A 22,583-nucleotide genomic window follows, 5' to 3' on the forward strand; every position below is an offset into this window, starting at 1 on the left:
ATCTTTATTTACTTTTCTATGCTGGGGCCTGTCCCATGATACTCTGAACTCTGCAAGGGCAGGGATAACCTATTCCTTTACGGCATTTTATTAAGTGCATGTACAGTAAGTGCTGGAGTGTAGATACATGTTTATCTGATCAGACATAGTCCCTTTGCCATGTAGGGTTCATGATCTATTTTATCTCCATTTTACAGATGGGGAAATTGAAGTTTAGCAAGGTTAAATGACTTGCCTAAGGTCACCCAACAGGTCAGTGGCAGAACCAGGATTAAAACCCTGCTCTCCTGACTTCTAATCCCAAGGTTTTCCCACCAGGTCACCCTAGTATTCTGTGTTCTTTCTCACAACTTCCTCTCCTCAGAATTTGCAATTCTATTTAAAAGTCTGGAAAGTCTGGAAAGGATAAAAATCTACAGGCCTGAGAATGATTCCACTACTCATTGTAGACTCCTTGTAGGGTGAAAACTTTATCTTTTGTTTTAGGAAAATGGGTAGTGATTATTAATTAAATTCTGATTAAAAATTGGGGCTGATAAACTAACACAACAGCAATATTAATAAATAGAATAAATAATATTAATAAATCGATAATTTATTGTATTTTATTTTAGTCTGTCTCTCTCTGTAGACAGTGGGCGCGTGGCTCAGTGGAAAGAGCACGGGCTTGGGAGTCAGGTCGTGGGTTCTAATCCCGGCTCCGTTACTTGTCAGCTGTGTGACTTTGGGCAAGTCACTTCTTTGTGCCTCAGTTACCTCATCTGTAAAATGGGGATTAAGACTGTGAGCCCCATGTGGGACAAGCTGGTTACCTTGTATCTCCCCCAGTGCTTAGAACAGTGCTTGGCCCATAGTAAGTGCTTAACAAATACCATCATTATTATTATTAAGCTCCTTGTGGGCAGGGATCACCTCTACCAACTCTGTTGTACTTTCCCAAGTGCTTAGTACAGTGCTCTGCGCACCATAAGCACTCAATAAATACCACTGGTTGATTAGCTTTGCATGGAAGGCTAGCGAGGCCCTCACAATTAGGGCTGAATTCAAAAGAGAAAAACTTGTTAGCACAGAGAGTTGTATGTGAGGAGAGGATCTGTCATTAAGGAGGATGGGAAGTTCAATAAAGTAGACTATCCTGCTGTTCTGGCCAAGACAAAATGCTCGGGAAGCGGCCCACAGCTCCAATTTCTCTCTGAAAACAGAAGGAAGAGGGCTTTCTCCCAAAGGACCAGTGGTCCATGATTATAATTAGAAAATAATGGAAATATTGGTGACTAAGGCTTTCTGAATAGTAGTGTATTGGATAACGAAAAGTTTACTTGATGTCATTTTCTGTTTGTTTCAGAAATACTTCCTTCCATCTTTTGGTTTTCATAATGTGATTATCCGTCCAATTGTGCTGTTGTTCTGAAAATGTGTATTCTTTTTTTAAGATTCTGACAATGGAGAAATTAACTATGATTATGTCCATGAGTTGTCCCTGGAAATGAAACGCCAGAAGATTCAGAGAGAATTAATGAAACTAGAACAAGAGAATATGGAGAAAAGGGAAGAAATAGTAATTAAGAAGGAGGTTGGTTTAAATTATACCAGTTATTGAGAAACATTTCATTTCAGGTGACTTGTTCTCATGAGGCGGATCTCGTGAGATCGTGTAGGGTTTCATAAGATAATTTCCAAAACAAATAGCCAAACTATTAACTTTAGATTTCTATTTGAAAGCATATAATGCCACATTTCAATCCCTTTTGCTGTTTGCATTTGCCTGGTTTTTAATATAAAGGTATGGAATAAGGAATTCCATAGTCCTAAAGTGTGAATGTACCAATTGCTGTATGAGAAGCTAAAATGGCATCAATGCAAGCAGAGACCAAACAGTGTGGCGCAGTAGTCGATTGTTGAGAAGCAACAGGCCAGGCCAAGCAGCCTGTGACTGGAAAGGTGTTCCTTAAGAGTTGAGTCTTTGAAATGATTGGGCGCCTGAGACATACTTGAAACCTATGTGACACATCTCAAGTGGCAAGCACAACTTTACTGCAAAGAATAATTGGGTTGTGCTCAGTGAAGAATCAGTTATCACTTCAGGGCGGAGGTTTTCTGTAACACCCAAATACATGGTTTTCATTCATTCAGTCGTATTTATTGAGCTCTTACTGTGTGCAGAGCACTATACTAAGCGCTTGTAAAGTACAATTCATTTCTGACTAATGTCTGCTCAATCAGTCAATCGTATTTATTGAGTGCTTACTGTGTGCAGAGCACTGTACTAAGCGCTTGGGAAGTACAAGCTGGCAATATATAGAGACAGTCCCTACCCAACAGTGGGCTCACAGTCTAAAAGACTCACTGCTCGCTGGGAGCCAGTGTCTTTAGTAGTTTTTTAAGTGGGTGGGGGGATTTGGACACTTCCCACTATTAATAGATTTTATCATTCAATTATATAATAAATTATTTATATTGTCTGTCTCCCCCTCTAGCTCATTATGGACAGGGACCATATCCACTAATTCTGTTGAATTTCTCCCAAACACTTACTACAGTGCTTTGCTCGTAGTAAGCGTTCAACAAATGCCATTAAAAAATGCCATTAGTAGAGCTCACTAGAAAAACCTCTTTTTTTCCTTTAAAGATTTCTCCAGAAGTGGTTAGATCAAAGCTGTCTCCATCACCTCCACCAAGAAAATCTAGTAAATCCCCAAAACGAAAATCAAGCCCCAAGTCATCCTCAGCAAGCAAGAAGGATAAGAAGACACCCGCTGTGTCTTCTCCCCTCGTGGATCAGCAGAGGTCAGTAAATAGATCTGCATTAAACCAAAAGACCGATCGTTTTTCCATCCTATACCTGAAAAAATGTGTTGTGCTCTGTGACGAAAGATCACGAGAAGATGCTGAACATGGTGTCTTGACTTGAAAGATGGGTGAAGGAAAAAAGGATGATGAATAGAGGAGATCTGGAAAGGACTTAACAGAACAAGACATTCATCTCATTCATCCATAAAAGAACCCGGACGCAATTCTAGAAGTAACTGGGGAACTGCTAAATAAAGCAGTGTGGTCTAATGGATAGACCGTGGGCCTGGGAATCAGAAGGACCTGGGTTCTAATCCCGGCTCTGCCACTTGTTGGCTGTGACACCTTAGGCAAGTCACTTGACTTCTCTGTGTCTGTTGCCTCATCTGTAAAATGGGGATTAAGACTGTGAGCTGTGTGGGGGACAGGGACTGTGTTCAACCTAATTGTCTTGTGTCTACCCCAGCACTTGTTACAGTGCCTGGCACATAGTAAGCCCTTAAGAAATACGATTTAAAAAATCTCTAATTGGTTTATTTATATTAATGTCTGTCTCCCCCTCTGGATTGTAAGCTCCTTGTGGGCAGGGAATGTGTCTATCAACTCTGTACTCACCCAAGCATTTAGTAATATGCTGTGTACACATTAAGTGCTCAATAAATACTGTTGTTTGATTTATAGTTGTCTCCCAGAGATGAGCTGTAATTACATAGTATTAAGTTGCAATTGTGTATACATTTACAAAGAAGGGTTATGGGAAACATTGAAGTTTCATTGAAGCTATAGGTAAGAAATCATGAAGTCGATACTCATCCAGGAAGAAGTGATTAGTATTAATGTCAAGAATCTGTCGCAGCTTCCCGTTCACACAGTTCCATAAAGTGAGGGTGCTTTCCTGTGAGATTTCATGTTGTAAAAAGCTTGTGCTATAGTAGTCACTTATTCCGACCCCGCACTCGCGTACCAGGAATTCCCTCAGTGGCATGACAAGGCGAGTTCAAACAGACTTGCATCGATGAGAACGTTCCCTAATTCCCGTACGGTTTTCCAGCCAAAGCAGGTTTTGAAAACACAGACTCTGGCGGCATTGAATGTGTTGCAAATTGTGCAACAGAATAGAAATGTATAAGAGTCTTGAATGTGATTGCAATAAGTTGGGCTGGAGAGAGGTGTACAGAATATATAGTCCGTGATGATCCATTCATTTAAATAGTGAAAAATCAAGGGGACAGCTGGAGTTACTATAGTTAGGAAGTACACAAGGCCAGCATATTTAACGGCAGATTTAGCAGGCAGAGAAAAGCAACATGTATCACTCCAGAAAGCTAGAATGTTGTACTGGGATACGGATTCCACTGCCTCACCATCACTGTTTAACAGATGGCATTGTTGGCCCAATACATACACTCAAGAAAAGACAATATAGACTAAAAAACAATAGAATAGTGTATATAGTGCACAGTTATAACACCCGCCTCCTTTGTGTTCTTGCAAAGCTTGTCTGCCACAATGTCAGACCCTCCTTGATCTACATCACTGGTCTACAGATAAATGGACATCTGTATCTGATGGGTGCATTTTTTTTGTTTTTAGCATTCTGATAAATGAAATGGTTAGGAAACAGTCCGATCTGGGTCATATACTTGTGTCTAATTCTTGTCCTATGTTCTGTTTAGGAGTTCGAAAAGCACACAGGGTAAGAAGAAAGGACCCCGTACCCCTAGTCCACCACCTCCTGTACAGGAAGATACACCCCAGGGGAAAAAACACAAAGAAAAGCATAAAGCAAAAGAACGAGTAGAAGAAAAACTGAGAGAAGGGAAAGAAAGAGGGCGTGAATTTGAAAGACACAAGGAAAAGAAAGAAAAGCAGAGGTAGGAAAGATGATGCTTTGGATTTTGATCCTGGATTAAATTTTTACAGTCTCATGACTCTTGATTTTACTCATCTCTTCTTATCCTTTCATAGGTTTTTTTCATAACATTAATTACTAGATATGTCACTGCAGGATTGGGAAGCTTAAATTTTTTATTAATAATAATAATATCGATATAAGGTGGGGGAGCTCAGCTTGATTGATTCCTTTGCTCACTTTTAGGAGGAGCATAATGGCAAAGGTAGTCATGTTATCACCCCACAAATGCAGCATCTTTTTTCAGTACAAATTGGGCTATGTGAAGGAAAAATCACAAATCGTACTTTTAATTGAAACTAACTTATAAATCTAATTTAGGAAATCTGGTTGGATAGTTCCATTTGCTTTTTCTCCTCTTTCTGGCAGACTTCCCTTTGACTATTGGCTGCTCATCAGCAGCCTCATCAGAGCCTGGACAGGGAAAACAGAAGTTAATTCTAACCAGCTTTCCTATTTGTAAGCAGCTTTGTGGACTGTGGATTCCAACTATCCATGTTCTCCCTGCCGCCTCTTAAACCGAATAATCAGTAGTTAGTCTATGGAAAAGTCAGACAAGTAAATTAAACTGATGCCAATTGCCACTTTCACTGGGGTCAGATTAAGTATGGCAAGTAATTTAAAGGTTTACACATACTTTCTCTTATGTACATATTCACATTGTACAAAGGCTGTACATTTAGTTTATGTAGTCATATGAAGTATATCGTCTATAGATAGCAATGGCTGCTATCAGGTAAAAATAATGATACCATTGCGCCTGAACTCATCAAAGCCTGGGAACCACTATTTTTGAGGTAGTTACCATTTTGGTTCTTCGAGTGGCTTGCTTGAATTGGCCCTCCTTTTTCCCTGGTGACAAAACTCTTTGTAAATATTTATCAAGCAATTAATGGCATTTGAGTGCTTACTGTGTACAGAAGACATGCATGATAGAAACCATGAAACTGTTTTCTAAACTTTGAAGTCCATATGACAATGAGAGATTCTGGGAGACTTACCCCTGTATTTTTGAAATATTTCTCTTGGCGAACCTTTCCCTAAAATATTTCCTCTGTAGAGGTACAGTAAATGCTTTTAGTTGGAATTCTGAGGATTTCGGTTTGAGTATTTTGCTTTCATATTAGAAGGTAATCAGTACTAATTATTCTTGGAATAATGGCAAGTTACTCGGTTTGCAAGGCCCAATGGATGAAATTTAAGGTAGCTGAAGAGCTATCAAAGAATTGTTTTCATTAGTTATTTTTACTCTTCTTGGGGTATAATCATTCCTACTGTAGTTTGCTAGAAATCCTCACACTGTCAGTCATTGTTTTAATGATAGAGGTTTTACTGTTTCAGGAGGTTAGGGGGCAGATGAAATTATTCAGCATTATCAAGGACAGATTTAGGTCTTTAAATCTTGTTTAAGCAGTCTAAATTGTGTTTCTTTATCAACCACTCTATCAGCTTATTAGCATTTTACAAGGAACTAATTTGTAAATGCTTTAACTTCAGTTTTTCCGGTTAGCAAATGGTGACTGAACTTTAAACTCTACAATTAGTTCCCCATACTGAACTGCTACTGAACTGATAGGGAAATCATTATGCAGTTCTACTTGAAGGCATTCCTATGCTGAGCCATTCATTCATTCAATCGTATTTATTGAGCGCTTACTGTGTGCAGAGCACTGTACTAAGCGCTTGGGAAGTACAAGTTGGCAACGTATAGAGACGGTCCCTACCCAACAGCGGGCTCACAGTCTTGAAGACTTGAAGGCATTCCTGTGCTGAGCCACATGGTGCTATTCCTGTAGCACTTAATTCCTGTACCCTTCCATTGCTTTCTACCCCAATTGTTCACGGAATTGTTTTGTTCTGGCAGGAATGACTATTTTAAATCCCAGCTATTCAGAGAGCATGTAAAATAATCCAGGATTCAGAGTGTTAACCGTAATAAAACCCTAGCAGAAAATGATCTCCGAATATATTGTACTTTCCAACTGCTTAGTACAGTGTTCTGCGTACAGTAAGCCCTCATTAAATACGGTTGAATGAATTGTTCTCAGACAGGAGAATGTAAACAGAAAAATTGATTCTTGGTCTAAATTGGCCCAGATCATTTATCCCTTTAAAGTGTGTGAATTGGGGATGGGGGATGGCGGCAGGGGAGCGGGCATGAGCCAAGGGGTAGAGGGGAAGGGGAATAAAGGGCCCAAGTTGTGCAGAAAGGGGCTGGTTGCTGGGGTGTGTGGGATTTCGGAGGGCACAACAGCTCTCAAAAAGCCTTGAGAAATTACTGCCCCTCTGTGACTGTCATGGGGCTCTTTGAAGCACTGCTTTCCTTACTTCTGTGGGTCCAAAAATGCACATCCTGGCCCCTGAGAACCCATACTTTCCTGGTTTGCCCTTCCTTTGTCCCGAGGGCATGACAGTGAGCATTATCTGCCAAACTGCTCTTTGTGTATTTTCTTCAGAATTTAAAGTTTTAAAAATTGATCATGTTGGATTTTAATGAAGTTAAAGATCAGGTGGGTACGGGGATTATATTCTTAATCCTCTTGTTGTGAAATCGTTTTTCAGATGCACAGAGGCAAAAATGAGTCTGACCCAAACTAATTCTTCCGTAGTACTTTTGTTCAGATGGGATTGAGGTTTTTTTAAATATCTGTTTGCACCATATCTATTTAAAAGTTTCCACTTGTATGTTTTCTGAATAGAGATCCTTCAGAAGGTTCCCATAGACAAAAGCGCACCCCCAGTCCAGCAGATAATTCTGGCAGTAATTCCTCCCCTTCCAGGGAATACTCACCCCCTGCTGCAAGGCGAAGACAAGCTTCTCGGGCTCCAGCCAAGTCATCAACTCAAAAGCATTCTTTCTCTCCATCTCACAGGTGGGAGGCTAATAAAATGTGTACATTGGTATAAGGGAGTAAGAAATGCCCATTATTTTGACAGGGGTTGCTCTTGTAAAGTGATGGAACTTGAATGTTTGCACTACTTGTGGAACTGATTAGCTATAATGAGAAATCGATTTAAGGACTAATTTTCCATTGGTCTTGCATGTAATTGGCAAACTTGAATGATATTGTTTTCATTGAATTGCACGTCTTATATAAACTTCTGTATTTGAGAAATAGTAGTAATTTAAGAAGACTATTTGATGTGATGGAATTTCCGCAGAAGTTACCAAGGGAGAAAATGCCGTGTATTTATTGATAGGAAAGTATTCCATTCTGAGATGCTCTCAGTTCATTCTAAAGTGAACATCCCATTACTTCTTTCTCACTAAGATGTGTGTGAATTGTTGGAGACGTGAAAAAAATAATAATTTTTGTTTGGATCATGGCCAAATTAGAGGTGTGGTTTATATCTTTGCATCTTCTTGGAGCAAATGAGAGTAGCCCTCATAGATTTCATAGTTGAACTTTTGAGTTCTTGGGGAGGTTTTGTTTGGGGTTATTTGTTTGGGGGTTTTTTGATGCTCAGTATCCTTTTCTCAACTCCTTTCCCCTCTGTCCTCTTCTCCTCCTTTTAACCTTCAGTTCAACGAGGTTTGAGTTTAACAAAGTTGGGGAAGATAGGGCTTGGAGTTGACAGATAATGGGTGTGGGTTTTTGCGAATATGTGTGTTTGTGATGCTTTTGTAATTTTTCAGAGGGCTCGGGGTGGGGGGAGAGGGAAACGGGGAATGTGGAACAGGGGAATTATGACCTGCTATATAATGTGAGCATTTTTGTTAGCACCCAGGTAGCATTTTCAGCCACCATTTTGGCGAAGGGGAGGAGAGGGATAGTAGAGTTTAGTTTCTACGCGTATCTCAAAAGCTAAGGCAGTTGCCTTCCCGTTTTCTTCCTGTAGGTCGGCTTCCCCACCAGGACAGCATCATTCTCCCATATCCTCTAGGCATCACTCATCTTCTTCACAGTCTGGGTCATCTGTCCAAAGACATTCCCCTTCTCCCCGTCGTAAAAGAACTCCATCCCCATCTTATCAGAGAACAGCATCTCCCCCTGTAAGACGCTCCTCTTCTCCTTATCCCCCACGATCCTCGTCTTCCCCTCAAAGAAAGCGGAGTCCTTCAAGACATCGCTCTCCAGGACGAGAGAAAGGAAGACATGATCGGGAATGTACCTCACAGTCTCATGATCGGCGTCATGAAAGGAGGGAAGGTATAGAAATATGTTCACAATCATGTTTGTTATCCAGCTAGATTTTTGGTGGATTGTCAGCAGCAAAGGTACCCTGTAATTCTTCCTTTTTCACTCACAAAACCCCAAAGAGCAAGAGCAGTTGGAGAGGACTTGAAGCTGCTTTAGAATACTTTGATAGAGAGCATCTAAATAATATCATTTGAGAGGATATATTATTAATTCAGGTAAAAACTGGGTTTGAGTCCATTCTGAAAGATTCAGCCCTCAGAAGCCCAAGAAGTTGTAGATTCCTTTATATAGCAGACCATTTGGACAAAAACTATGCTGTAGATATTCAGCACCAAGCTTATAGTGAGTCCTTAATGTTGAATAATAAAAAAAAATACGGTAAGAATTTCCTGTGAGAACTTCTCTAGTAATTTTTAGTGATGCATTTGGGGCCTTTGTTATTTCTAAGTATTGTCTGTTGGGTATGTGAGCATAATTTGGCTGCACCCTTTCATTGTGTTGTCTTCTGAAATTTTGTAATGTTAAATTTTAACCATTGATAAAATTGAGAGGTGAAAGTTGTTGGGTTTTGTGTTTTGTTTTGTTTTTAAACAGAGACCAGAGGAAAAAGGGATAGAGAGAAGGACACTAGGGAGGAGCGAGATTATGATCAGGACCAGAACTCCTCTAGAGATCATAGGGATGACAGAGAATCCCGAGACGGCAGAGATCGGAGAGAGGCCAGGGATAATAGAGACCGCAGGGAGCCGAGAGAATCCAGAGACACCCGGGACTCCAGGGACACAAGAGATTACAGCAGAGATAACAAGGACAGCCGTGATCAGAGGGATTCACGTTCCACCCGAGATACCCATGACTACAGGGACCGAGAGAGTCGAGATACCCATCGGAAGGAAGACGCTTACCAGGAAGAGCCCCGCAGCTATGGACGAAACCACGGGCGAGAAGAGAGCTCCCGCACGGATACACGGAATGATTCCAGAAATGAATCTCGAAATGAAACGAGGAGCGATCGCACAGGCAGAAGCAGAGGCAGAGGTCCAGACTTGCCAGAAAAAGGTACGGTGGCTAAAGCTTATATGTTCATACTATAAATGGTTGCCTACTGCTGTTTAACTGCTGCTTAATTCTTAAACATATACTATATACCATTCACCCGAAGCAGAGTGTGGTCATTGTCCTGTTGTGGTGATAATCCATGGAAGTCCATTCATGACACCTGCCTCTTTGTACTGCTTCAGAAATCGTTGACTAACAAATGACAATTGGGATCATGAACTGTCTGATCTAGACCTGATTTTTGTCTCATTCAGTGAATAGCCAGCAGTTGCTATTAATATGGAGCAATAAGGCAAGGAAATACCAAATATGTGGAAAAAAAGTTGTGAAAGGAAATAAAATGGCCAAAGTGACTGAAAACGACTGGGAGAAAAATGGATCCATCCCAGGGCCATATTCCTTTCTAAACTTCTTTCTTGACTATATGGTTTTGCAAGCCAGAACTTCTTTATCTCCTTTCCTTCCCCTTCAAATTGCCTCGTCCAGTTTACTGCCCATTGTCTGCTGTCTTCAGCTGTACAATCAAATCTCAATAAAATACATAAAATCCCAATTGTTATCCTTCGATCCCAAAGATCTCCTTTTTTGCCTTACTCAGACCCTTAGTTACTGCACCATCCCCAATATGATCGGATTTGGGAATGGAGGGGTTTTTGGGTTGAGGCAATTTTTTGGGCTGGGGCTGGTGAACAAAATGTTGGGAAGAATCTAGTAAAGAAGAAAGCTGGCTGGGGGAGATTTGAGGTAATCCGTTATTAATGTTTTTTTATTGAGTGCTTACTGGGAGCAGAGGATTGTATTAAACGCATGGGAGAGTACAGTACAAATGAATTGGTAGAAAGGTTCCCTTCCCACAAGGAGCTTACGGTCTAGAGGGGATACCATTTGAATTTCTGGAACAAATGGTGGATCAGTAGTTTGGGGTCATATACATATTTATATACAAAAGTTGAATTGAGTTTTGGGGTTGGAATTCATACAGGAGCATGAAATGTCAGGGGAGTGTGGGTCCGGGGGGAATGTAGTTTGGTCAATGGAGACTTAATTGGGCTTTGCTTCTCCTCTGATGTAATGTTATTTTTACCTCAGTGTTGATTTTTCAATACATTTGTTCTTCTGATCTGTTAAGAACTATGGTTAGCTGCATTAAAAACCTCTTTCCCTATGCAGATGATATTGCAGCTTCTCCCCTGTTTTTCTAACCAAAGATAAATGCTGCATGTCTGCAAATTTAAATATTTTTTGTTAATTCACCCGCAACGCAAACTTTGAGTTTGCATGCTTTTGTGGTTAGATTGGGTTCACCTCCTTTCCAATTTTATTTCTGAATTTGTTGTAGTGTTCATAAAAAATTGCTGTGTATTCTCTTTATAAGCACCTGAATTGCCTCTCCTTTTCTAGCTCACTTCTCATTACAGCAGATGTGGGCTTTCCTGTTCATCATTTCATACTGGATCTCTTCTTATCTCTCCCCACTGGTATCTTTTCATAAAACCTTATGGATGTTGCATATAGAGGAGGACACAGTGTCTCCTCAGAATGTAAATTGTGGGTAGATATTTTTGCAACTGCAGTGGAGTTTTAACTACATTTCTTGGGATTGTGATTCATAACTGTATCTTTCAGAATAGATTTGTTTTCACTGCAGCATAGATCAGACTTCATTAGCTCTCCCTTTGAATAATAACCACTTGGAATTTAATTTGCCTTTTCCTTAGAAAGAGTTCAAAGTGCTTTCATGAATACTGCCTTCTCAAAAATCACATGAATTAGGATGCAGGTATAATTGAGCCATATTCTCCTGCCACCACCAAATAGGGTAATAAGGCAAAGAACCATCACAGTTTGTGTGAGGATATGAGGGTTACTCCTGAAGAAGTGGCATTCATGGGGATGATGAGTGATGATAGTAGTATTTATGGCTTGTATTGTGTGCAAGGTATCTGATGCCCCTTAAAGAGTGGGTCTCTCTGCTTGCCCTGACAATGTTCATGTAACCAAGATGTTCATCAAGTTGGTTAGGGATTCAGGGTTTCCCTGGGGGAGACTAGGTTCTGTACAGGACATTCCTCCCCTCTGTCTCTCTACCTCCAAGATTATCCCTGAAGTCTAGAGCAATTCAGGAGTCATTCCAACCTCATTTCATTTTCAGCACCCTCCATTGGCAGTCCTGCACCCTCTAGATTCATTTGGAAGCCCTTGGAGGCTGCCCCCAACCTTGGTCAGGCTCAGCTAACAGTGTAGTCAGGATGCTAGGGTGGAGACTTAATCACTGGATCAGGTAAGGAATGTAGAAAAGCTTTCTTTTCCACTGGGAGAATTGAGTTCATTGCCTGTTTTACAGCTGGCAAAGTGAGGCTGCGGTAGATTGTGACTTCCTGTCACCCGGGAGTCAAGCCAGGACAAAAAGACAGGTCGTTCAGTTCCCAATCTGGTACTCCGTTGGAACATTTCCCAGCCTTTTTGCTTCAGTGGTACTTAAAATACATGAGGATTGTTAGGTGACAAAGTAGATTGTAAACTCCTTGGGGACAGGGATCATGTCTTCCTTAGTGCTCTACACACAGCAGGAGCTCAATAAATACAGTTGGTTGGACTGATTTATGAGGAGCAGTTTAGAGACATATCAAAGTTCTTCCCAGCCCTGTTCACCAGCCTTAGGGAGTAAGATGAGTGTGCAGATTGAGTCTTGTGTCTTTGGAGTGCTTTAGAATGAAAAAGACAGAGCTGTTAAGAGTGCACACAGAAGTACATCCACCTTTGCACAATTGCGTTGGTTAGGGGTACATTTAGGAGTGCTGGACATATCTAGGCAGACACTACCACACTGTTCACATGACACACCAACTGGAAATTAGATTGTGAACCCCATGTTTAACAGGGACTGCTTCCGCTCTGATAACCTTCCATCTACCCCATTGCTTAGCACAAAGCAAGTGTTTAATGAATACCACAATTACCATTCTCCTTAATGTCTTTTAAACTTTGGTACGTGCCTTCAGTTCTCTGTGAACTAATCCACCTCATGCACTTGTTTCTTAAGATGAAGAGGAAATTCCTAAACAGAATGAATCCATGAGACATTAATGCGGATATCTTTCTGCTTTAGGAAGTCGTGGTACAAGAGGGACTCAAGTCGATAGCCACAGTAGCAGTGGCAATTACCACGATAGCTGGGAATCACGAAGTGGATATCCTGAGCGAGACCGTTACGACAGCCGAGAACAAGCCAGGGATTCCTCCTTTGAAAGAAGACATGGAGAGAGAGACCGTCGTGACAACAGAGAGAGAGGTACAAAACTCTGAATGGACCATTAAGAAATTTTAAAATGATAAGCCTTCTTGGGCTTGGTATGAGTACATGGAAGCATGGTTTAAAATTATTTATAAACTAACTGTTAAAAAGTTTTGCTTTTCGATGGACCGTATACTCTCCATTCTGGCCTGAGCTGGTCATTCATAAATTATTGTCCATCTAAAGAAGTAAAGAAGCTTGTAAGTGTCGATGGGAAACAAGACATGGGGCAGGCCTTTTTGTTTTAAATGAGAAAATTGCTAGTGTGCCGTATTCAAAAGTGGATGTATGAATTAGTTTTTGCAATCCTTTGATATCTGTGTTTAGTTGAGCAGTATTTAATAATGAATTTTAATATTTAAAGTGCTCTGGTCCCTAAGCCTGGCTGGTTAGTAAAGAAACACTATTAAGCTGAAATTAATAGAGTTCGGAAATTGATGGACTTGGAAAGTGACATTGGTATTCCACCGTGGTCAGTATCAAACAGCTGACTCATTTTGATATGAGTTGATATGGAGGAAGAGAAAACACTTATGAGAGAGGCAATGTTTGCTAGCAGCAGCTGGGGAGGACAGGACCTGCTGCTATCAAATTAGTGATCGACAAACTTGACTTTTTATTGCAGACCAAAGACCAAGTTCACCAGGACGACATCAGGGAAGGAGTGACGACCTTGAACGAGATGAAAGGAGAGAGGACCGCAGGGTGGAGCGAGCTGATGATAGAAGAGATGACCGAGCCAGGGAGAGAGAGCGGGAGCGGGAACGAGACCGGGAAAGGGAGAGAGAAAGGGAAAGGGAGCGGGACAGGGAGAGAGAAAAGGAAAGAGAATTAGAACGGGATCGTGCAAGGGAAAGGGAACGGGAAAGAGAAAGGGAAAAAGACCGAGAGCGTGATCGGGACAGAGACCGGGACCACGATAGAGATAGGGAGAGAGAAAGAGAGAGGGAAAGGGAGAAGGAGCGAGAGCGAGAAAGGGAAGAGCGAGAGCGAGAGAGGGAACGGGAGAGGGAGAGGGAGAGAGAACGGGAACGTGGGCGAGACCGGGAAAAAGAGAGAGACCGTCAACGGGATTGGGAGGACAAAGACAAAGGAAGAGAAGACCGCAGGGAAAAGAGAGAAGATACCAGAGAAGATCGGAATCCAAGAGATGTACATGATGAGAGAAAATCAAAGTAAGAATTATATAAATGCACAGACAAAACCAGTAAGCTGTGTGTGGCTTCATTAGAGCAAGAGGTTACTAACAATCTGCTCCACTGTTCTAAAGATGGACAAAAATCATTTTAATACCAAGGGCCCTTAGGAAATGTTTCCTGTTTATAGGACATCCTTATTTCTTCCTCCACATTGCTCAGAAGCTTTCCTGCCTGGGGTATCTCAGCAAACTGTGGAAATGATGAAGTGAGGAGGAAAGTTCTTTGCTCTACTAGGGCTCTTAAGAATTTACCTTTCCTTAAGCTTCCTAGGTAGAACTCTACACAGATTTGGGGCAGCTCAGTGTAAGGGTTTTTCTGGGGATGGGCACCCAAGCTTGATTTTCCTATAGATTGTAAGCGTCTTGTGGGCAGGGACCATGTCAATCAACTGTTCTCTCCCAAATGCTCGTTGCGGTGCTCTGCACACAGTAAGTGTTCAGTAAATAACACTGATTGATTGACTTAGACCCGACCAGGCCCAGACCCCTTCTGCCGTCCAGCAGAGGCTTCTGATAACAAAGAGGTGGCAGGAATGAAGATCTGAGGGCAAAACCCATGTGTTTGTATGGCAGTTTTGGGTATGAGTGTGGATTATTATGAGTACTGTAGGAAAAGGTTTTGATCATCACATGATCTCCAAGTAATACCTGGTCAGATGGATTCTCTAGCTAGGAGTAGTTGAGGGAATTGTATTAAGCTCTTAAAGCCAGCTTTCCCTTAAAGAAAAATATTATATTTTAATCCAGAAGTCAAAATACCTCTAATGCTGCCCTCTTTGACTGCTTTTACTTTAGACCAGCCTGGTATTTGGAAACCCTGAAGGGTTTTATACTCCTTCATTACAGACCTAAGAATGATGGTTTAAATTGAAGGAATCAAGCAATCATTTGAATAAATTACTTTTTTTTTGCCAAATTTGTTCTTCTACTTCATATTGCTTTGTTAATTTCCCTTTTGGAAAAGATAATCAATTATAATACTTTTTGCAAATGGTTGATAGAGCTAGGAGTTATCACAAGTCAAGTGATTTGCATATTTGATGGATTTTTTCTAAAAGAAAAAAAGAATTTTTTCCAAGTTTTAATAGCTGAGTTGTTACAGAACTGGGATCACTTCTAGCTTGCTTTGTTCAGACCAGCCTGTGGTGTGAGTTCTATTGTTTTTCTGCCAACTATAATAAGAAATACAGATTTCTTCTTCTCCTCAGCTAGAATTTGATGGATTGCATTTGTTCCTCCACTTTAGGAAGCGTCACAGAAACGAAAGTAGCCCAAGCCCTCGTCAATCACCCAAGCGCCGCCGCGACCACTCTCCTGATAGTGATGCCTACAATAGTGGAGAGGATAAAAGTAAGCAGAAGTTGGCTATCTTTGCCACAGTGTTCAGGCTAACCTGTATTTGTGAAAATATTCGGAAAATGATGGATTAAAGCTTTTAAAATTACCCTCCTCTGCTTGCCTCGTCTGTTTGAGGCCATTTTTCTTTTAAGCAGCAAAATCTGTGCTTCAGGTGTACTTTAAGTTTGCTTTATTTATTATAATAGAAGTGCCATGAAGAACCTGCCTTTACATTTTTCTTTAAGCCACATGTTCATCCTAAGTTAAAGACCGTTTACATTGCAAATGTTTCCTTTTAAAGACTTGAAAGTGCAACAGGAGGCAAACTTGTATTATTGGCCCAATTGGTTTATTATGCTTAGTGAGTACTTTTAACAGAAGTAAATATATTCATTCAGTCAATCCTTTTTTTTTTTTTTTTTTTTTGTAGATGAAAAGCACAGACTACTAAGCCAAGTTGTTCGACCCCAGGAATCTCGCTCCATCAGCCCATCCCATCTAGCGGAAGACAGGCAGAGTCGCTGGAAAGAGGAAGAAAGGAAACCAGAACGAAAAGAGAGCTCTAGGCGCTATGAAGAACAAGAGCTCAAAGAGAGAGTGTCTTCTGGAGATAAACCGAGAGAGCAAAGAGAGCAACCAGAGATAACAGAAAGCTCAAGGTCACGGGGGCAAGGGCAAGAAAACATAGGCCACCACCAGCCTGAAGAACGAGACACAGCTGATCGGACTCACGAGGAAAACAAAAAGAAATCAAAAGTGCTGAAAAAAGCCACTAAGAAAAAGAAAGAGGATGATGTAGGGGTAGAGAGATATACCGCTGAGCCAGTAGCGGAAGAAAGCCCGGTGTTTTCCCCCAAGAAAGGGCAAAAAAGGAAGAACGTTGAGAAGAAACGTAAAAGATCCAAGGGGGATTCCGATATTTCCGATGAAGAAGTGGTCCAGCACAATAAGAAGAAAAAGGGTCCAAGAACTCCGCCAGTCACAACGAAGGAGGAGGCGGCGGAGGCGGCAAATGAAAAGAGTGCGGCGGCTGAGGCGCCCCCGAAGCGAGAGGACACAACATTTAGTGACTGGTCTGATGAGGATGTCCCCGAACGGGGAGAGGTGATGGTGCCAGAGCGGAGCATTGAGGAGCCGCCCCGAAAATGCCACAGGCCCAGAGCGGAGAAGATTGACGCCCCCCACGTTACGATAGAGGACGCCCCTCACCGCAAGCCCGTTGATCAGAAGCGCAGCAGCAGCTTGGGGAGCAACCGGAGCAATCGGAGTCATACATCCAGCCGCCTGCGCTCGCCCTCCAACGATTCCGCTCATCGCAGCGGAGATGACCAGACTGGCCGAAAGAGAATCCTCCACAGTAACTCCAGGGACAGAGACAAAACCAAAAGCTTAGAAATCACGGGTGAGAGGAAGTCCCGGATCGATCAGCTGAAGCGTGGGGAGCCCAGTCGCAGCACATCTTCAGGTAATCAGTTCCAATGGTTCTTAAGACTGAGGTTGGTTAGAATTCCTCCTTTGAACGGCCTCTGACCGACGTCCCTGCGAACACTTGCATTAGCATGTGAAATGTATGTCATGAATGGCAGGAAAGTTTTTTGCTCCTCTCCCTATTTTTGGTGTCTGGGGACACTTTCTGGGTGATCAGAAGCTGAAAGAGTTCTTTTGAACGGTAACCAAAGGATTTTCTTGATATTTTTTTCCCCCTCCACCCTCCCACCTCCCCCACACAGACACACACCCCCACACACAGATTACCAACAGAGCTCACTATTCCCCTGGTATGAAATTATACAGTAGTCTGGCCCACTTGTGCTATTTATTTTACTTGTACATATCTATTCTATTTATTTTATTTTGTTAGTATGTTTGGTTTTGTTCTCTGTCTTCCCCTTTTAGACTGTGAGCCCACTGTTGGGTAGGGACTGTCTCTATATGTTGCCAATTTGTACTTCCCAAGCGCTTAGTACAGTGCTGTGCACACAGTAAGCGCTCAATAAATACGATTGATGATGATGATGATGCTATTATAAATCTAAAACCAAATCTGAGAGGTACATACATACTCCAGTTTCTTTTGACTTCATGATTTTTAAAAGCACATTTTGCACCATCTGTTTTTAAAATATGTTTAATCTTAAAACTCCTATTTGCAGCCTGGTAAATAGTCTACAGTCATTGCTGACTAGAATTTTCATTGATTGATCTACATTTCCTCTGTCTTCCCACCAGTAATTGTCAGGAGGGAACAACAGTGACTTGAAGGCCAGGAGACGTAATATGGCCTAGTGGATAGAGCACAGGCCTGGGATTCAGAAGGTCCTGGGTTCTAATTCCGGCTCTGCCTCTTGTCTGCAGTGTGACCTTGGGCAAGTCACTCAGTTAACTGATCTGTAAAACAGGGACTAAGCCTGTGAGAGACATGGACTGTGTCCAGTCTGATCAGTTTGTATCTATTCCAGTGCTTAGTACAGTCTGGCACATAAATAATAATAATGATGGCATTTGTTAAGCACTTACTATGTGGAAAGCACTGTTGTAAGCGCTAAGCACATAGTAAGTGCTTAACAAATACCAATAAAAAAACCCAAACAAAAAACAGAATTAGACTTTTAAAATTCAGCTGAGTAAATCACCTCAAGCTGCTAAACTGGGTGCCTAGATTTGCAGTTTTTCCTTACGTAGTCCACAGTGGACTTGTCTGGCCAGGGAACCAAAGAGGGAATTAATTTCTGTTCACTCCCATCTTAGAAGGATCTGGCTGCAAGAGAGTCATTTTGATCTTATCCAGGTGTACAGTAATAATTACGTTTTGCCCATCCTTCGTATAAAATTCTGCTTCCAAAGATGATAAACAAGCTGTTATTCCCAGCTCAGTACTTTGCCTGCAAAAGACTAGATCCTTAAAAAATGAAGCCAGCCCTTCTGAAGACAATTATCTTCTGAAGTTGAAGAATCCTGTGGAACTCTCATATTAATGGCGGTGGTGCCCTGTGATTGAGTGGAGTGGGCTGCGAGGGTACTTACAGAAAAAGGTAGTATCTTAAATGGACCAAAATGCTCCAATAGTACAGATAACAAGCTGAAGAGCCGAACCACTACGGTGTGACTGTCAAGGGTCAAGCTCATTGGATTTTGAGAACCTAGATACTGTAGAAAGCAAAGGGGAAAATGAGTGTCTTTTTATTTTGCTTTTGTTCTAAATGTACTTAAGTGTTTGCTATGTGCCAGGCACTGTATTAAATACTGGGGTAGGTACAAGTTAATCGGATTGGACATCGTTCCTGTCCCACATAGGGCTCACAGTCTCAATCCCCATTCTCAAGCAACTATTAGGGTGAAGAGAATATGTACTTCTCTTGTCTAGGATACGTGAAGATATGCAGTTAATACTCTCGATTTACTGGGGCAGCTCATCTATGTTGCAGACCAACCATGCCCTTCTGCTTCCTGAACAGTGGCACCTGCCTGAACCACAGATTTCTGACCTTCTCTGTGAGTCCCGGCCGGCACTGCCCAGGGTGGGGTGTCCAGCGCAGTTCCCTCCATAAAGCCTGGATGTTCCCCGGGCCGGGCCGGAGGTTAGGCTGGGTGATGGAGAGCATCCTGAACATAGGAAGTTTTCTAGATCTGTATTAAAATTGTTCATTGGCCATCCACTCTGTCGACCGCTATTCTGGACATGTGGGGAACACAGAGAAGAATATGCTGCAGTCTCTAACTGTCTTTCGTCTACCATCTGTGAATATGGTATTTTACGTCTACCATCTGTCAATGTGATATTTTAAGTTGTCACATTTAATCATAACAGAAAACAGGAGAAAGTGTTTTGATTAGTTTTAAGTGTATTTTTCCATAAAACCTTTTGCCCGGGCCCCGTCCCATGCCCACTGCCCTTCCTTGATGGGACCCACCTCCCATGTCCACCCCATCTTTGTCTAGGTTGCATCCCTGGGAGTCGAGTTGATGCCAGAGGTAGCAGCAACGCAGGGAAACTGACGCGCTCTGTGTCTTTTCATCTCCCCAACTCTCCTCCCACCCTGGGCCCTTACTGGACACGTAGTTTATGTTACATGTGCTCCAGTTAATTTCTGGGCAGGGGGTTCCTTGGGAGCCTGTCAGCCAGTCCAGAGGATCAGAGCTGGTGACTGCCAGCCACCCAAAGATTTTATATAAGGATACTTTTTAGAAGCCCTTTTCTTATAGGGTTTTCCCCTCTCAGTAATGATAATAGTAACTACAGTATTTGTTAAGCACTTACTATGTGCCAGGCATTGTACTAAGTGCCGGGGTGGATACATGCAAATCAGGGTGGACACAATGCAAAGATCTTAGATAGGGATACTTTTTGGAAGCCCTTTTCTTATAGGGTTTTCCCCTCTCAGTAATGATAATAACTACAGTATTTGTTAAGCACTTACTATGTGCCAGGCATTGTACTAAGTGCCTGGATGGATACATGCAAATCAGGGTGGACACAATCCAAAGATTTTATATAGTGATACTTTTTAGAAGCCCTTTTCTTTTAGGGTTTTCCCCTCTCAGTAATGATAATAATAACTACAGTATTTGTTAAGCACTTACTATGTGCCAGGCACTGTACTAAGTGCCGGGGTGGATACATGCAAATCAGGGTGGACACAATGCAAAGATCTTAGATAGGGATACTTTTTGGAAGCCCTTTTCTTATAGGGTTTTCCCCTCTCAGTAATGATAATAATAACTACAGTATTTGTTAAGCACTTACTATGTGCCAGGCATTGTACTAAGTGGATACAAGCAAATCGGGGTGGACACAATCCATTTCCCACATGCGGCTCGCAGTCTTAATCCCCATTTTACATATAAGGTAACTGAGGAACAGGGAAGTTGTGACTTGTCCAAGGCCAAACAGCAAACAAGTTGGGGAGCTGGGATTAGAACCCATGACCTCCCGACTCCCGGGCTCGTGCTGTATCCACCACGCCACGCTCCTGGGACCCTCAAGACAATTACATAACCACTACCGTCGCACGTTTATGTTTCAGATCGCCAAGACTCAAGGAGCCATAGTTCAAGAAGAAGCTCACCCGAGTCGGATCGTCAGGTCCACTCGAGATCTGGGTCCTTCGATAGCCGAGAGAGGCTCCAGGAACGAGATCGACACGAACATGAGCGAGAGCGGCGAGATGGAAGACAGCGGGAATGGGACCGTGACGCTGATAAAGACTGGCCAAGGGCTAGAGATCGAGAGAGACTCCGAGAACGGGAGAGAGAGCGAGAAAAAAGGCGAGAACTGGACAGGGAAAGAGAGAGACAGATGATGGCCGACTCTACTGAAAGAGACAGAGATCGGACACTCGATCTGTCCTCCCAACTTGAGTCTTCAAAGCGCGGGGAAACCAAACTGGAGGGTGAGCATGAGAAGGACTTTGATGGAGTTTGCCGAGACTCTGCGGCTTTGGAGAAAGAAAGGCTAGAAAAAGACTTGGGACCTTCCCGGGGATTTGAAGTTATAAATGAAACTGAGAAAACTGAGAGTCTGGAAGGTGAGCTCTGCCTCAGAATGCCAATTATTCCACTCTTTTCCCTGTTAAACTACCTCATTGGAGTCAAATATTTTCTCCTAAAAAGTCATCCTCTAGTCGGCAAAATTGGCTGCATCCTTTTTCTGAGGAAGCCAACCTCATGAGGAAAAATCCTATGAGTGTATTTTAACATGGGCTTCTCTAATTAAATACTTTCAAAGTAGGACTGAGACAGATAAGCATAAACGAGATAGTAGTTGCTTGGGTAAAATTCCAGTCGCTTATAGGTTGAGAATTAAAATACATTTAATATTGGAAATGTTTCATCAAAGGATCTCCAACAGAATTCCAGTTTAATTTTTTTTTTTCGGTCCCACTTACCTGTCTATTAAATTCCATAAGGCTGTGTGAAGCATACATTACAAATTTAGGTTAAATTTGCTTTCTGGAATGAAAATCCAAGAGGTCTAGGTGATTTAGTTGATGTGGTTGATGTAAATATTTTGTGTGTGAATATTAATGTTGCAGATACAGGCTCACTGAGACTAAGCCCCAGAGAAGGGAGGGGAGGTTATCATACTCTGCATGTCTGTTGTATGTAGCACTTGGAATACTACAGCACATGTAAGAAATGCCATCTCAAGTGCCCTCTTATCTTTCTCTTCCTTCTCCCTTCTTTTCCTCCTCCTCTTTCCCACCTGATACCCCTCCCCTGCTTTTAGGTGGCAAAACATATGTAACACTGTTATGTCAAATTGTAATGCTTTCCATAAAGCAGTGTGCCTCAAAATGAGGGCCCAAATGCTACCTTTAGGTATCATAAGGGGCAAGTGGGAATGATGTGGTTGCCAGGAGAGCCCAATTCCCTGTTCCTCAAACCATCGCATACTAGCCACTCTCCACCCGCCCCCTCCAGCCATGTCCCTCACTCTTAGTGGTGGTGTTTAACTGCCTCAGAGGATTCATGAAATACTGCTTTAGGAAAAAGGAATTGATAATGAAATCCTATGGTACGAAAGAAAAAAATGAATAAGAGGCTCTTCATTTAAATTTTATTTTCACTCTTTCAGATCCCAAAATGTATGGGTGAATTTGCCTTGCTAGTCATCAGAGAATAATTTATTCTGAGGTAGTGACCAAAAATGAAACCAAGCGTCTGTATATTTACCCCCATTTTTATTTCTCTCTTAGCGTGACCTTCCAGGTGGTAGTTTTTGGCATTTCTCCATTAGCATGATGGTCCTAATTCTTGGTGTCTAAAGCGCTTAGCACAGTGCTCGACACACAGTAAATATTATTGAATGAATGCTACCAAATTTGGTTTGTGACATAGAAGTTCTTTTAT

General features: G+C 41.9%; 1 protein-coding gene across 5 annotated transcripts in view; it reads left to right on the forward strand.

Annotated features, from left to right (window-relative positions):
- Nucleotides 1-22,583, forward strand: part of ZC3H13 (zinc finger CCCH-type containing 13) — a 59,415-nt gene that overhangs the window by 30,276 nt on the left and 6,556 nt on the right. For 4 of the 5 annotated variants that reach the window (XM_038762094.1, XM_038762097.1, XM_038762096.1 and 1 more), the window contains exons 6-16: nt 1,434-1,573; nt 2,630-2,787; nt 4,467-4,664; nt 7,402-7,575; nt 8,543-8,853; nt 9,439-9,903; nt 13,013-13,195; nt 13,824-14,373; nt 15,643-15,746; nt 16,165-17,199; nt 20,759-21,259. In XM_038762094.1, coding sequence (XP_038618022.1) covers nt 1,434-1,573; nt 2,630-2,787; nt 4,467-4,664; nt 7,402-7,575; nt 8,543-8,853; nt 9,439-9,903; nt 13,013-13,195; nt 13,824-14,373; nt 15,643-15,746; nt 16,165-17,199; nt 20,759-21,259 — 3,819 coding nt within the window. The remainder of the gene's footprint in view (nt 1-1,433; nt 1,574-2,629; nt 2,788-4,466; nt 4,665-7,401; nt 7,576-8,542; nt 8,854-9,438; nt 9,904-13,012; nt 13,196-13,823; nt 14,374-15,642; nt 15,747-16,164; nt 17,200-20,758; nt 21,260-22,583) is intronic. The other variant, XM_038762098.1, reaches the window with a different exon arrangement.

This window comes from Tachyglossus aculeatus, chromosome 20 (assembly GCF_015852505.1).
Source record: "Tachyglossus aculeatus isolate mTacAcu1 chromosome 20, mTacAcu1.pri, whole genome shotgun sequence".
Lineage (NCBI taxonomy): Eukaryota > Metazoa > Chordata > Mammalia > Monotremata > Tachyglossidae > Tachyglossus > Tachyglossus aculeatus.